Below are 15,143 nucleotides of genomic sequence, written 5' to 3'. Positions count from 1 at the left end.
GAGATGTGTTCTGGGTTATCTGATACTGAAAACCATTAACCAGGGGGGGAAATCTACTTTCAGAAAAAGAAAATGGAAACTACACAAAATAATGAATCTATGAGGACCCCGCCAACCCAGGGACAGAGTCCGCTTCCAGGACCTTCTGCAATGAGCACACAGTCCACTTGTAGCTACCCTCAGACTCTGCAGATGCCTGCACCGACCCCAGGCAGCAGTTCCACAACCAAGGTACCGCCACCCTCTTCCCACCACTTGTACCCCTCCACACATGCTACAAGACTCACCATGACCTTGAGAGAGCTTCTCAAACTTCCGTACTATGTATAAATTCTCCAAATACCAACAACAAATACCAACGGCTTGCCAAATGCCGACACTGGGATTTTGTTGTATTAGAAGTCCATTGTTACTTACAAAGTATGCATTTTGACATAATTCCTGATCTCAAGAGGTCTACCAGCTTGGTCCAGGAGTAGGGGTGGGAAGTGGGCAGGCAATTGGAGATGAGTATAAGAGGATGTTTATCCCCTAAGTTCTCCATTCAGCCATTTCCTCTTAGCCTCCTGAGCCCTCTTCTGGACTCATGTCCAGCCTTCAGTGCTCCCTCCCATGTCAGCTGTGTGACCACATGCTATTTCTGACATTTGGAATTCATTCTTCCTATCTTTTCCTGGCCCAGAGACACCCACTCTTTAGACACCAGCCTGACTGCTTTCCTCTGGCAAGCCTTCCCCGATGCCCTGACAACAATATGTCACATCTTCCCACGGCTCCTTTTCATGAATCCCTTTATTTTTCCCGCCCAGCTTTCAAGAATATTATAATGAGCCTGTCCTCTCCTTTCATCTTGGACAATAACTGAGGATGATAGGGAAAGGCAGGTGGAGATGTGTGAGCATCAATTCTTCCCTGGCCTGCCTGTGTGTTGCCCTGACATAGCCCCAGTGGCCGCCAGCACTCAGGGGTACAATGCCCATTCTGTGTCGAATACACAGGCAACCTAAAGGAATGGCACAGCAGCATATCAGTCACTGACCTCTAGTGTGGTTTATTACCTCTCCCAAGCTGTCCCCTGACCCAGGCTGTCCCCTGCCCCCAGTACACACATAACAGCTAAAGGCAGCTTCCTATGGACACATTTTCTCAACTTCTGTCTTTTTTCTTTTTTTTAAGATTTTATTTATTTTTTTGAGAAAGAGTGTGTAAGAAGTAGGAACAACAGGGGTAAAGGGAGACTCGGTCTCCCCACTGAACCGGGACCCTGTAGGGGCTCAATCCCAGGACCCTGGGATCTTGAACTAAGCCAAAGGTTGATCCTTAACTGCCTAAGACACCCAGTTGTCCCTCAAGTCTGTCTTCTTATTCCTGCTGTTGCCAGCACCCATAACTCAATTCCCTCCACAGCATCCTTATCCACATGGGATATAATTGGTCATTTGTTTGATTTTATTTTTGTGTTTTCCTCAATACATAACAGAGACCACTTATTGTGGAAAAGAGTGTAGAAATACAGAGTCAGAGCACTATCACCCATTCTTCCTCTCCTATTTTTATTACATAAATAATATTATCTTAGGAAATTTAGGAAACCAAGATGCACAGACAAAAATAAGTAAAATTTTATTATCTGATCTCTCTTACATCAAACGTCACATTTTAAAAATAGTCTTTCTGATTTTATCCTTTGTTATGTATGCACAAAGAATATCATTTTGTCACATGACATATATTTTTCTATAATCCAATTTGAGGAGTTTTTTTTGTCACTTAATATGCTTTAAAGTGCTATTTAACTGAACGAATGTAGATTTAAATTCTTATTTTAACGTATAAGAAAAATTTCATGGTTATTCCATAAATTAGAAAAATAACTGTATTATCTGACTTTAGGTTATTTCCAGAATTCCTCAGACCTGCAATGAGCAAAAGAACACGTTTCCATTAGATATGCCTGCGCCAGGGTAGATCCATAATCGTTTTCCAGGTCAGAGCACAAGAAGCATTGCTGGTCTGTGGTACAGCCAGCTCGCGGCTTTGTAGGCAATCCTGGCACTTCTACCTTGGTCCTTGCCTTCAAACTTCCGTTTACAGATCGATAATACCCTCTCATTCCAAGTGCTCTCCTTAAACTCTGACGTGATTCAGGCCACTCGGGAGACAGGATGTCAGAGAAATTCCCCTGACACTTGGCTTCTCCACTGACATGCACCTCAGGGTCCTACCATGATTCCAACAGAACAGTGTGGTACGGTCACCCTTCTGTGCGCTTGGCTGAGACCCCTTTAATAGGAGACAGATTAATAAGAGAAAAGCAAGCAGAAGTTTGTTATAATAAATATGCTTCATATATACCTGGGAGAAACCAGGGGAAAAGTAGTAACTCCCTGAGGTGGCCGAAACTACCCACTGAAATACCATCTTCATCTAAAGACAAGAGAAAGGAAGGTGTGGAGACCACATAGGGAGATTACCAGGATAGGGGATAAACGAGAGTGTTTGTTATGCAGATTTCGGTAGGTTGTTTTTCCTCATAAAATTTTCTTGTGGTTTAGAGGTGTCCTCTTCCTGGTGGAGAGAGAGAGAGACACTCTTATGAATGCATGTTCCTTACAGAAGGGCAATTTCTATTCTCTTTGGAGAGCTTTTTCTAAATCTGCCATTTTTCTAAATAATCAGTTCAATATAATTCTATGCCAAGGAAGCATATTTTCAGATGGCGAATTCTGCTACTCTTCAAGAGCCTGGAGCCAGGACATTTCCAAATTAGGAAAGTTCATGAGATTCTCCAGTACTTGTTTAACCTCTTCTTAGCCCAGCACTTCTTGGAAACGGATTAGTGGTTTCTGTCTTTTATTGCGACATCTACTGGAACTGATTCCAGATGAAATCAGTGGTTTCTGACTAGAGCCCTTCCCACTGCCAGTGCTGCTAAGATGATTTATTTTCTTCCCTATTTATAGCTGTGCTATAAATATATATACTGTGCTCACTAAACTGAGTTGATTAGTAAATTAAGATGATATATTCATCGTCATCTCTACTGGGAACCCCTTCATGACAACATGGCTATTGCCTACTTCCTCTACACATGACAGAACTCTCCTAGGAGAAATACATTTCATCTTGGGTTAATCACTTTTAGAGAAAAATATTATTCCTCTCAAACTCATAAAAGGATGAAAAAAAAAAAAAAAAACTATGTTTAACTCTTCTCCATGCCTTTCATGGGCTACATCATAGCAGATCGGCCATTTCTGCCTAGCTCATTTTTCTCCCAAACCCATCCAATCAGGTATTTCTGGAGTCTCAAAATTGAGCGTAGGTGGCTCTCGCTAGAAAGTGACTGTTTTCCCTTTCCTAACGGTGCCTTTTTTTGGTGTGTACTTCCAAGTAGAAACCAAGATTGAAGGTTGTACCCACAGAAGCTTCCATAGAAGAGGGTTTCCAGAAGGGCCCCAAGGAAGTGATGGTGTTGAAAGCAACAGAACCATTTTCATATGATCCCATGAAAGCAGAGAAAAAGATGTTCCATGCCACCGTGGCTACTGAGAGCCAATTCTTCCAAGTAAAGGTTTTTCATGTCAGCCTGAAGAATAAGTTCATCCCAAAGAATATCATCGCCATATCAGATTACCATGGTCGCAATGGGTTCCTGGAGCTGTATGGTACCTCTCGTGTGTCTGATGTCAATTCTGACCAAAAGATGGAAATCTCAAGCAGACTAATCCAAAATGCAAAAGCAACTCCTAAAATTAATACTCTTTACTCACAAAAGCCAGGAACATTTGTGAGTGGGATATATCAGGTGCATAAGGTAAGCCCAACACCATTGATTTGTACTATATCTTCTGCAACCCCAGAGTTTGAAGATCTGGATTTGCCAAGTAGAGTCTGGTTAACTTCTGAAATACACGAACTCAAGAGGTCACTGACCAGTGTAGTTGGGTAGAAGCTTCCCGCTTCAGGATATGGGCTAGAAAAACTCCTCATGATCTGCTTCCCAAGGTAATGCCATGCAAACTCTACAGAAAGATATTTCCCAAAATCCTTGGCATTTATCAGATATAATGATCTGGTCACAAGTATCCTGGTCCAGTAGAGTGCAGACTTTCTATTAGTATACATATTCTTATGATTTTGTTTAAGTTCTGTTTCATCCCATTTCAGTAGCAGGTTAAGTTAACTGTGAATAGTTATCCTCTCAAACTTGGATGCTAGTTGTGACAACCAGAGTAAAAACTAAAGAGATGACTCTGCCCTAAAATGCAGCTGTTTCCAATAGTTAGCTCAGATTCTGATCATCTGAATCTTAAAGTGCTCTTCTCTTCACAATCGCTCAGCAAAATTGTTGGGCAACTGATTCTGGCATTATCTAATAGGAATTATGGATATTGAAAACACTAGAGAAGTCATGTTGTTTAATACTCAATTTATGGGGTACCTGGGTAGTTAAGCATCTAACTTGATTTCAGCTCAGGTCATGATCTCAGGATTATGAGATTGGGCCCCACATTGGGCTCCATGCTGGGTGTGGAGTATGTTTAAGATTCTCTCTCCCTCTCTGATGGTCCCTCTCCCCCAAATTTTTTTAACTACTCAGTTTATTAATATGATCAATAAAATGCATAATTTGGGTTTATTCTTAGAATTAGTGAAGGTATTTCTGTCCCAACACATCATGGAAATACTAAGTGGGGCCAACCTTACTTTTTTTTTTTTTTTTTAAGATTTTATTTATTTATTTGACAGAAAGAGATCACAAGCAGGCAGAGAGGCAGGCAGAGAGAGGGGAGGAAGCAGGCTCCCCGCTGAGCAGAGAGCCCGATGCGGGCCTCGATCCCAGGACCCTGAGATCATGACCTGAACCGAAGGCAGCGGCTTAACCCACTGAGCCACCCAGGCGTCCCCAACCTTACTTTTCTATGGGAAGTTTTATTCCATATTCCATTAAAGGTGTCTTCTAGGGTGGCTCTTTCCTTCTACCCCTGTTCTTTCCTGTGCCTTCTGTGTAAGTGGCTGTGCACACAGGTGCATATGCAGAATTAGTGAGTAGTGAGTGAGAAGAAACCTAGAACAATGGGACTAGATGATCTAGATTCAAGATTCGGGCAGAATTGGAGGAGTGAATAAATAGAGAATGGAGAAGAATTACAGAAATGATATAATCTACTTAATGATGACTAGTGGAAATCCTCAGACTCATAAGGAGAATTCTCTGGACAAAATAATTTAAGCTATTTTTTACCCCTCCTTCTGGACCCCTGTCAGAGACAAAAGTGTACACCCACACCCTGAGTTTCTCATAGATGTGGAAATCTGATCCAGTTCTCAGGAGAAGGGCATTGCTTTTCTTTTGTAGAAAAACGTGTTGAGTGAGAACATCATTTTGTATGAAATACAAGATAATACGGGGAAGATAGAGGTCTTGGTGTATGGACGACTGACCAACGTCAACTGTGAGGAAGGCGATAAACTCAGACTCATCTGCTTTGAACTCAGCATGGATCCAAGACAGCTGAGATCTGTAATTCACAGTTTCATCAAGGTGGGAACTTCTGGAGAACATCATTTTTCCAATATAGAAGACTTTACGAAAACCAGATTGATGTCCTTTCCATCATTCTTTCTTTAAGAGAGAGAGAGAGAGAAAGAGAGAGAGAGAGATTTTTAATCACTTTGAAGAGAGAAGCCCCAGAGAGGCCTTCAAAGTATAGAAAATTAGCTAAGTATTATAGAGGTGGTTGAATGTATCAAAGCAGGGAGATTATTTAGTAAATTTGGGCTTCATTAAGGCAGATTTGTTTCAAATCCTGGCTCTGTGATTTCCTAACTGGCTAGTGAACTTAAATACCAGGAACCTTATGTTCATCATCTATGATATGGGGAGAATATCCTCTATCCCAGAGGATGTTAAACAGAGCTCATACCAGACCTAAATGATCAAGAGTGCCCCTGAATATCTCAAAACACAAAGTGACCAGCCTTTAGTGAGATATACAGACCGGTGTACACAGACAGAGGGCATTGGTACTACTAAGTCCACGCTCTTCATCACACACATGCATGAGGGATTGTGGGAAGATCACCAAAGGATAATACTGGAATGAAACAGGTCAATACAAAAGTTGATGCCCCCAGACACACAGCAGGTCCACACTCTTAGGTCTCTCCAGCTCTGAGGCCCTCAAACCCCCAGCCTTTCCCTCATAGCCTCACTTTCCTCCTACTCATTTTCCCAGTGAGAACCTTCCCCTCAGCTCTTGGCCTTGAGTACACCTGCTCCCTCCTCTCTTCGGCCCCGCCCACATGCACTCATGCTGCCTGTGAGTGACTACCTCATTTCATGGTCTCAACCAAGGTGGGTGGGGTGACTCAAAGGACAGAATTCACTGAAGGAGAGAAGTGAGAGCAAGAGCCTTACAGGAAAAGGAGAGAAGGAATGTAGCCAGTGGCTGGGAGAAAGAGTCAGTGCAGGGAGAAAGATAGAATCAGTTGCATCTCAACTGTTTTATCACCATCTCTTTCCTCTTTAAGGTCATCAAGCCCAGGAAAAACAAGAAACAACTACTCGGTCCTGATTCACATACGGAAATCTCACTGTAATATCCTTCTAAAAACCTGGATGCCATTAACAATGATGCTATGGAGGTAAAATCTAAGTATAGAAAAAAAAAAATACATACATATATCTGAGAGAAGTTCAAGATATACCAGCATTAATTCTGGGGAATAGAGTGGTAATGGGTACTTTTTATTTTATTTTTTTTACTTTTATACTTTCTGGTGTCTGTGACCATATTTTGCATGTATAATTTTTATAACTTGGAAAAAATAATAAACTTTTTTTATTGTAAAGGAATTCTATAACAGGAGTCTAACTCTTCGGTGTGTTGCTTCAAAGCAAATCATCTGTGGCTTGCAGATCAGGCTGAGCCCCCCAAATCCCAAGCAGTATTTGCATTTATACTCTGGGTGTGATCTTAACAAGTTGAGGCTGGGGTCAAGAATAGGCATGTTGGACGGGTTGTGCCCTGCTCAGAGAAGGCCAGCTGAGAGCCCACATCAGCCCAGAAACCCTCTGTGCTTTGTTTGCCAAGAGCTGTGTCTTAGGGAAGGATTGCTTTAGCTCAGAACATATTTCCTGGTTCTCATGCTCCTCAAAGGTGGACTCCATCAGGAAGTTGCCACAGGCAAAGATCTACATCAAGCAAGCACTGAAGAATCCTTAATTTACTATAGAGCCCAATGGCAGAACATAGGTATCCCCAAGCTGACATTTACAGTATATTTATTGATCCCATATTTACTACCTGATCTTTTGCAATTACCGTGTGTCAGTCTCCAGCCTTGCTGGAGATGGTTGATAGTTTTCTCCTCTTTACTCTCCTACTCTGAGAAAAGCAAGGAACAGAAGGTGAAATCACTTTCCTAATGATACTCAAATGGTCAATCCCAGTCCTCGGTTGAGAATCAGGCTGTGGTCCTGCTTTGGGGTAGGTGTGTGAGGGGGATGGAAGGTGGATGAGGAGGAAGCTGTGAAGGACAGAATGGGATGTCTCCCTCTGGGAAGGTCCAAGGCTGTTCATGTGCAACTAATCTAAGGAAAAGCAGCATTACAGATCTGCTTTCGTGGTTCAGGGCCAGGGTGCGTGGAAAAAGAATGAGTTGTTCTCACTTGTACTGCTTTCTTTCTGAGGTGTATCTTTTATTCCGGAGGCTTAGATGCCAAGAGTAAAATAGAGACTTATGTTTCTTCCTTGCCTGATACCATTCCAATAACATATATAAGTAATAATATGCATGAATATATTAATAATATATATTATTAGGATAGATCTATAATATATATTAAATATAGAATATACATAGTATTTAAGTACATATACATTCAAGGTAATTTTGGTCATTGTGGGAAACCGGACAGTGAGGGAACATACAAATACTGAGTCCAGTTTTTTCATCTGCAATGAAAAAAGGGAAGTTTAGAGAAATTGAGAAAAGTCGTCAAGATCATAACATCACTCAGCTAGTTAGGGAAGAGATTCCATGCTAAGAAGATGTCACTGACTGCTAAAACTTCCTCCAAATCAGACTTGATTTATGGACCCTCAGGATATACGTGGTGTCCCACAGAAATGATGTGTATTCTGAGCTATCTACTCATAGTCTTTATGTTCTTGCTCTTATTACTCGTATTCTTATTACTTTATACAAACTTTCTGTGATTGACTATTCTATGGTATGTAGACAATGGTGATTAAGAATGAGTTCTTCCAGGGACCTGCCCAGTCCATGACTTGACTTCCCTTACTGTAGTCTTGATTCCCTCAATGAGCTTGGTATTTCCAAGCATACTGTGTCTCCAAAGGAGGTCAACTTGAGGGACACAAAAGAATTTGGGTCTTTGATTTTGTATTGACATAAATAGCTTCATCCTCTAACACCATAGACCTTGTCTCTTTTTGCACTTTGTACCTTTTGGAGTTTCTCCTCTACCCCAGCATGAAGTAGGTGAGAAGCTAGAACTTCCCCTAGATCTGAAGTGTGGGATCCAAGAGAAATTCACAATTCAGAGACACATCTCTCATCACAAACCCCTCATTGCTATAGTTGTGCCAAGTGGTCTTAAGTGGTCTTAAGGTATGCAAGAGGCAGAGAAATATCTCCAGGGATCTCAAAGTGTCGCCGTATGGCTCTGATTAGAAGATATACATCCAAACTGAATGCCTCATTTTTTTCATTTATAAAAACAGAGCTAATGATGGTGGAAATATAACAGTTATATCTGTGGTGGCCATTAAACAAGGCATCTATATAAAGCACTTAATAATTAACTAGCCTATAATACTTAGTAAAGAAAGCTATTACACTGCTGTTTGTAACTTACATTTCTTATCTAATGGTATGTGTTATAAATTTTTATGTGTCAGAACATAGTCATAAATCTAATCATATTCAATAATAAATTTATCATGACTAATTTAATTCATTGTTTACTTCAATTATTTTGAATTTTTTTATTTAAAGCAATATTTATGTAATGCCATAAGTCAAGATTTTCTAGGTTAAATACCTATAAGTGGATCAAGGAATATGAATATATGTGTTAATAATATTGCCAAATTGATGTCCCAATTAAATACTTCTAAGAACACTATTCCTAGTAATTATATCATTATCACATTTATAAACTAAATATTATTAATCAAATGGATAAGAAACACTAATTGTTTTAAAATCCTTGATCCAGGGTAACCTAGCTACCTCAGTCATGTGACTTCTTGATCTTGGAGCTATGAGTTCAAACCCCACACTGGGCATAGAGATCATTTAAATAATAATAATGAAAGTCATAATAAAATCCTTGATCCAGTTTTTGTGAATCTTTTAAAAAATAGTTTTATCTGATTAATTACAGAAGCAATGGATCTACAGAGATCAAAAAGCACAATCAAGAGTATTAAAAACAGGGACACCTGCGTGGCTCAGTTGGCTAAGCAGCTGCCTTCAGCTCAGGTCATGATCCCAGGGTCCAGGGATCAAGTCCCGCATTAGGCTCCTTGCTCAGCAGGGAGTGTGCTTCTCTCTCTGCCTTTGACTGCCACTCTGCCTACTTGTGTTCTCCCTCTCTCTCTCTCTGATAAATAAATTAATTAAATTTAATTAAATTTTAAAAAGAGTATTAAAAACAACTACAATTTTTCTTCCTATATGGTATACATATTTTCCATTTTTTAAATTAAGGTTTAATACACATACAGTAGAATTTACTGTTATTACTGCAAAGTTCTTTGAGGCTTTTTTTTTTTTTTTAAGATTTAATTTATTTATAGAGTATGCATGAGCAGGGGAAGGGGTAAAGTGATGGGGGGAAGAGAAAGAATCTGAAGCAGACTCCATACTGACTGAGGAGCCTGACATGGGGTTCAGTCTCATGACCCTGACATCATGACCTGAGCCCAAATCAAGAGTCAGATGTTTTAACCAACTGAGCCACCAGACACCCAAAGTTCTTTGAGTTTTTACACATGCATGCCTCAGTCAAGATCTAGATCTAGATTTTGAACAGTTCTAGATCTTGAGCAAGATCTAGAACAGTTCCACTGTAGCCAAAATTTCCTTCATGCAGCCTTATTACTAACCCTTTCCCCATTCCAGGCTCCTGACAACCACTGATACAATTTCTGTTTTTTAAGTTAAATTTAAGTTTATTATTAAAGTCTTATCGATGTATGGTGTTATATTAGTTTTAGGCGTACAATACACTGACTCAGCGATTCTGTCCATCATTCAGTACCCACCAGAAGTGCAGCCCGCCTCTGTCACCATCCGTGGTTACAATATCATCAACCATGTTCCCTATACTGCACTTTCCATCTCCATGACTTATTAATTCATAATTTTGCCTGTTCCAGAATTTCACAAAGTGGAACTAAAAATGTATATGTGGGGCACCTGTGTGGCTCAGTTGGCTAAGCGGCCTATGCTTGACTTTGGCTCAGGACATGATCTCATTGTCATGAGCCCGAGTCCTGCGATGGGCTCCCCATGGGTCATGAAGCCTGCTTGAGATTCCCTTTCTCTCTCTCTCTGCCCCACCCCTGGCTTGTGAGCTCTCTCTCTCTCTCTCTCTCTCTCTCTCAAAAATAAGATAAAATAAAAATATGTGTAGAATTCTAAGCCTGCTTCTTTCACTTAGTCGGATGCATTTAGGATTAATCTGCTGTTGTGGGTATCTGTAGTTTTTTCTTGTCCTGTTGTATGGAATTCGATTGTGGGATCTGCCAAGCTTGTGTATCCATTCCCCAGGTAAGGAACACTGAGTTGTGTACATTTTGGCCTAATACACATCAAACATCTATAAATATTCACATTCAGATGCTTGTGTCGACACAGGTTAGCATGTCACATGGAAAAGCTTGGATCAAGACGCAGCTTTATACAAGCATATGCTTAAATTTACACGAAATCTCCACACCGTTTTCTAAGGTGACTGTGACATGGTCCATTCCCAGCAGCTGTGTTTGACCATCTCGCTGGCCCTGCACCTTCCCCGGGCCCCGCCTTGCACACATGTGTTAACTTCTTAACAAGCCTGCAGAACGATTTGCTAAGTGTTTGTGGCATTGGACGCTCCCACAGTTCCAGTTCTTTCCTGACCCCGTCAGTCCTTGGTGTGGCCAGTCTTTTTCAGTTTCAGCCCATTGAGTTGGTGCATACTGGCATCTCACCACACTTTAATGTGAATTTCCCTAAAGGCGAATTATTTTGAGCAGTTTGTTAGATGCTCATTTTCCACCTGTGTACCTTTTTTTTTTTTTTTTTCCTTTTTAAAAGTTCAGCTGTTTGTTCTTACTTACAGGGTTTTGAGAGTTCTTTATAAGTTCTGGGAACAGGGTCGTTAACAGCTGTGTGACTATTGAATACTAAGCCTCAAATTATGACATACTTTTCTATGCCTTAAAGGTATCTTTTCAAGACAATTTTTTTATGTTGATAAAGTTATCAACAAAGGTATCCTCTGTGCTTTTGGAGTTATATCTAAGAAATCTTTGCCTAAACTAACATTACTGATTTTCTCTTGTGTTTCATCTAGTTTTACAGTTTTAATTTCTGCATTTAAGTCTAGGATCCATTTGCATTAATTTTTATGCAGAGAGCAAGGTATGAATCAGGCTCATTTTTAAAAATATAAATATTTCATTCTGGTACTCTTTGTTCAAAAATGATCCTTTCTCCATTGAGTTGTGGTTGTACTTTTGTAGAAAATCAACAGATTGTGTATGTGTGGGTCTATTTCAGAACTGTCATTTCCATTGGGTCTGTGTGCCTATCCTTTCTCTGATATGACAAGCTGTCTTATTATTTATGTCTCTTAAAAATATTTCTTCATCCGGTGCCTTAGAGTTTACAAAACATGTCTTCAATCAGAATGTCTCTTCTAATATCATTTTGCTACTTGGCACGTTGTGTAAGGGTCTTCCAGTAGTATGCTCCTAATTCCTCCCTCTCCTATTTTGTGCTTTTAATGCCAAATACTTTACTTTTATTGATCCTATGAACATAATACTTTGCTAATATTTTTGCGTTAGACTAGGAATTGACAAAGGATGGCCCATAGGCTTCACCCCACCCATTGCCTGTTTTGTTGAGAATCCACCTGTTTTTGGTAGCCCTTAAGCAAAGGATGGTTTGTACATGTTTTTGGTGTTTGCGGGGAGATCAAAAGAAGATCGTATGACACATGAAGATTATTAAAAAATTCCAATTTCAGCATCCATAATACAGTTTTACTGGAACATAAGCTTGTTTGTTCATTAACAAATTGTCCAAGAATACTTTTGTGGCCAGTGCAGAGGTCAGCAGCTGTGACAGAGACTGTAGGGAATGTATAGTTTAAAATAAATGTTTGGCCCTTTACAGAAACATTTTGTGAACTCCGCATTTTGAATATCCATTATCTTTTAGAGTACTTAAAAATAAGAAGAGCAAATTTTATAATACCTTTAGGGTACTTTTCTTTGTATAGATTTAAATTCCCACAGAACTTCCACAAGTTCCTTTGCCTGGGACATCTGGGTGGCTCAGGTGGTTAGGGGTCTGCCTTCAGCTCAGATCCTGGGGTCTTGGGATTGGGTCCTGTGTTGGTCTCCCTGCTCAGTGGGCAGTCTGCTTCTCCCTCTGCCCCTCCCCCCGATTATGCTGTCTCTCATTCTCTCCCTTATGCTCGCTCTCTCTCTCATAAATCTTTTAAAAATAATAATAAGTAAATTCCTTTGCCTAACATTTCTTAAAGTTTCCTTTAATTCAGTCTCCCACTGCATAAATTACCTCAATGTCATGGGTCTGAAAATGTCTATTTCTCCTCCATGTTTGGATATTTTTGCTGGTTTAGAATTCTGATTTGAAAGCTGTCTTTATCTTTCAGAACCTTAAAGATGTCAGTACATGGGCTTCTGGCTTTGATAATTTCTGAAGAAAAATCTGCTGTCATTCTTCTGCCTGCGTCTATGTTTCTCTCCCTTGCCTGTGCTGCCTTGAGGATTTTTGCTTTGTCTTTTAACCGTTTGAATATAGTATACCTAAGTGTGCGTGGTTCGTTACTAGTATCTCACTATTATTGTTTATTCTGCCTGATGTTCTCTGAGATTCTTGGATCTCTGGTGATTTTTCTGTAATTAGTTTTAAAAAAATTCTTTGCCTTTATCTATTTTCATGTATTTCTTATGCCTCAATCTCTGTTCTCTTTATGGGATTCTAACTGTTGGTATTTTAAACGCTTGATATTGCCCCACATCTTTTAGATACTCTAATCTTTTCCTTTTTTTCTTCTTTTTTTCTTTTTGATGTTTCCATGTATTTTGTTAATCCATCTCTAAGATATTGATTCTTTCTTGTGCTGTGTCAAATTTACTGATAATTCTATTCTAGACTTTCATCACCTCTATAACTGTTTTTTTTTTCATTTCTAGTATTTCTAATTCATTCTTTTTCTTATTTTCCATTTTGTACTGAAATTGTCCATCTAATGATTCATGTTTTCCATCTATTTTAAATACCCGACCTGATTGTTTCAACATCTGAATCCTATCTGTCTTTGTTTGTTTTGGTTTATTTGTGTCTTTAAAAGAAAAAAAAAAGATATTATTTACTTATGTGGAAGGGGGAGAGAGAGAGAGAGAGAACAGGGGGAAGGGGAGAGGGAGAAGCAGACTCCCCACTGAGCATGGAGACTGACATGGGACCTAGTCCCAGGACCCTGAGAACATGACCTCAGCTAAAATCAGAGGCTTAACCAACTGAACCACCTAGGTGCCCCAAAACTGATTTGTCTCTTGACAGATCTTTTTTTCTTCTACTTCTTTATTTGTCTCACACATTTTATCAAAAGCTATCCATGATGGTAGAGACCAAGGTAGACAGTATTTCTACCTGGAAATGAGCACAGATTATCTTTTGCTATGACTTTTACCATAGTGGTTGAATTAATCTGGTCAGGAGTAGAGCTGGCTTTGAGATTTACTGGTGCTATTTGCTCTGAGGACACCACATGTTTAAATTTCCCCCAGTGCTACACCATTAGCTTTGGGTCTTCCCTCACACCTAAAACTAAGAAGATATACTTTTTACATGCTCTTGATCATCCCCTAACAATGGGCTTGTTATCTGGAGCTTATTTAGTCTTGGAGTCATTAGCAGGTTGTGGAGCAATGGGGGAGTTCCTCACTCAGCATTGGCCTTTGGCAGGTATTATATCCTTAGTCTTCTGGATGAGATTTTCACCCTGATCCTGTCCCTCCCTCAGATGTAAAAGAACCCACTATATTCTGTTCCCAGAACGAATTTCTACTCTTTCCACAGAAGTAGAACAACTTTTTCTTCCTTCTGTTTTAATAGGTTTTCATCTGTGTCCTAAAGATGGCAGACTTTTGCTTCAATTTTATTCATTCAATGGATATTTATTGAGCAACAATCTCCCTGAATGTCCATCTAGAGTTGAGTCCTACCCTTACCCCAAACTAAACCTGACACAGGGCTTCAGTGAATGGGAAATAAACTTTTATTGACAATATGTTGTGATTTTGTAGTTATTTATTCAGCAATGACCCCCTCCTGGCTAATCTGGAGATGTGGGGGAGTCTGTACACTTCTGTTCTCAGGCAGCTCAGTTTGGCTGAAGAGGGTAAATCAGAGATTCTTCAGTTAAATGCTGTTTAGACCAGTTGATCTGAATTGCTCCTTTCATTGCAGTTTTTGGGCTTAAAAACCTGCATTAAGAAAAAATACCTATATTCTAAGAAGAAGTTGATCCTTAAGCCCTCTGCTGCCTGTAGGACTCCATCCTGGTAAAGTGTGTCTTTCTTTTACTTCTTATAAAATTTTCTCCTTCCCTTCCTTCAAGTACGTTTTTTCACTCTTGAGTCTCTCTCCTTAAGGTATATCTGGACTGAGATGCACACTCTTGCTTAACAAGACCATGTCACTGTCTCCTGTCTGCACTCCCATTACAAAGACAGGAGCCAGTGGAAACACTGTTGGGGCATGGGGAAGAGCGCCAACTGGTGGCAGCAGCATGCACCAGTATGAAAAAGAGGCAAAGGACCGGAAGAGGGAAGGCCTTTATCCTGACTCAATTGCCC

General features: G+C 40.0%; 1 protein-coding gene across 2 annotated transcripts in view; it reads left to right on the top strand.

The window, feature by feature from the left end:
• LOC132025809 (gamma-interferon-inducible protein 16-like) overlaps positions 1-6,862 on the top strand; it is a 20,860-nt gene extending 13,998 nt beyond the window's left edge. For both annotated transcript variants that reach the window (XM_059413556.1, XM_059413557.1), the window contains 4 exons: positions 64-231; positions 3,398-3,817; positions 5,363-5,548; positions 6,538-6,862. In XM_059413556.1, coding sequence (XP_059269539.1) covers positions 64-231; positions 3,398-3,817; positions 5,363-5,548; positions 6,538-6,606 — 843 coding nt within the window. In that variant the 3' untranslated portion in view covers positions 6,607-6,862. The remainder of the gene's footprint in view (positions 1-63; positions 232-3,397; positions 3,818-5,362; positions 5,549-6,537) is intronic.
• The last annotated feature ends 8,281 nt before the right edge of the window (positions 6,863-15,143 follow it).

This window comes from Mustela nigripes, chromosome 10 (assembly GCF_022355385.1).
Source record: "Mustela nigripes isolate SB6536 chromosome 10, MUSNIG.SB6536, whole genome shotgun sequence".
Classification (NCBI taxonomy): Eukaryota; Metazoa; Chordata; class Mammalia; order Carnivora; family Mustelidae; genus Mustela; species Mustela nigripes.
The sequence above is the reverse complement of the archived record's forward strand: the minus strand, read 5'-3'. Positions and strand labels throughout refer to the sequence as shown.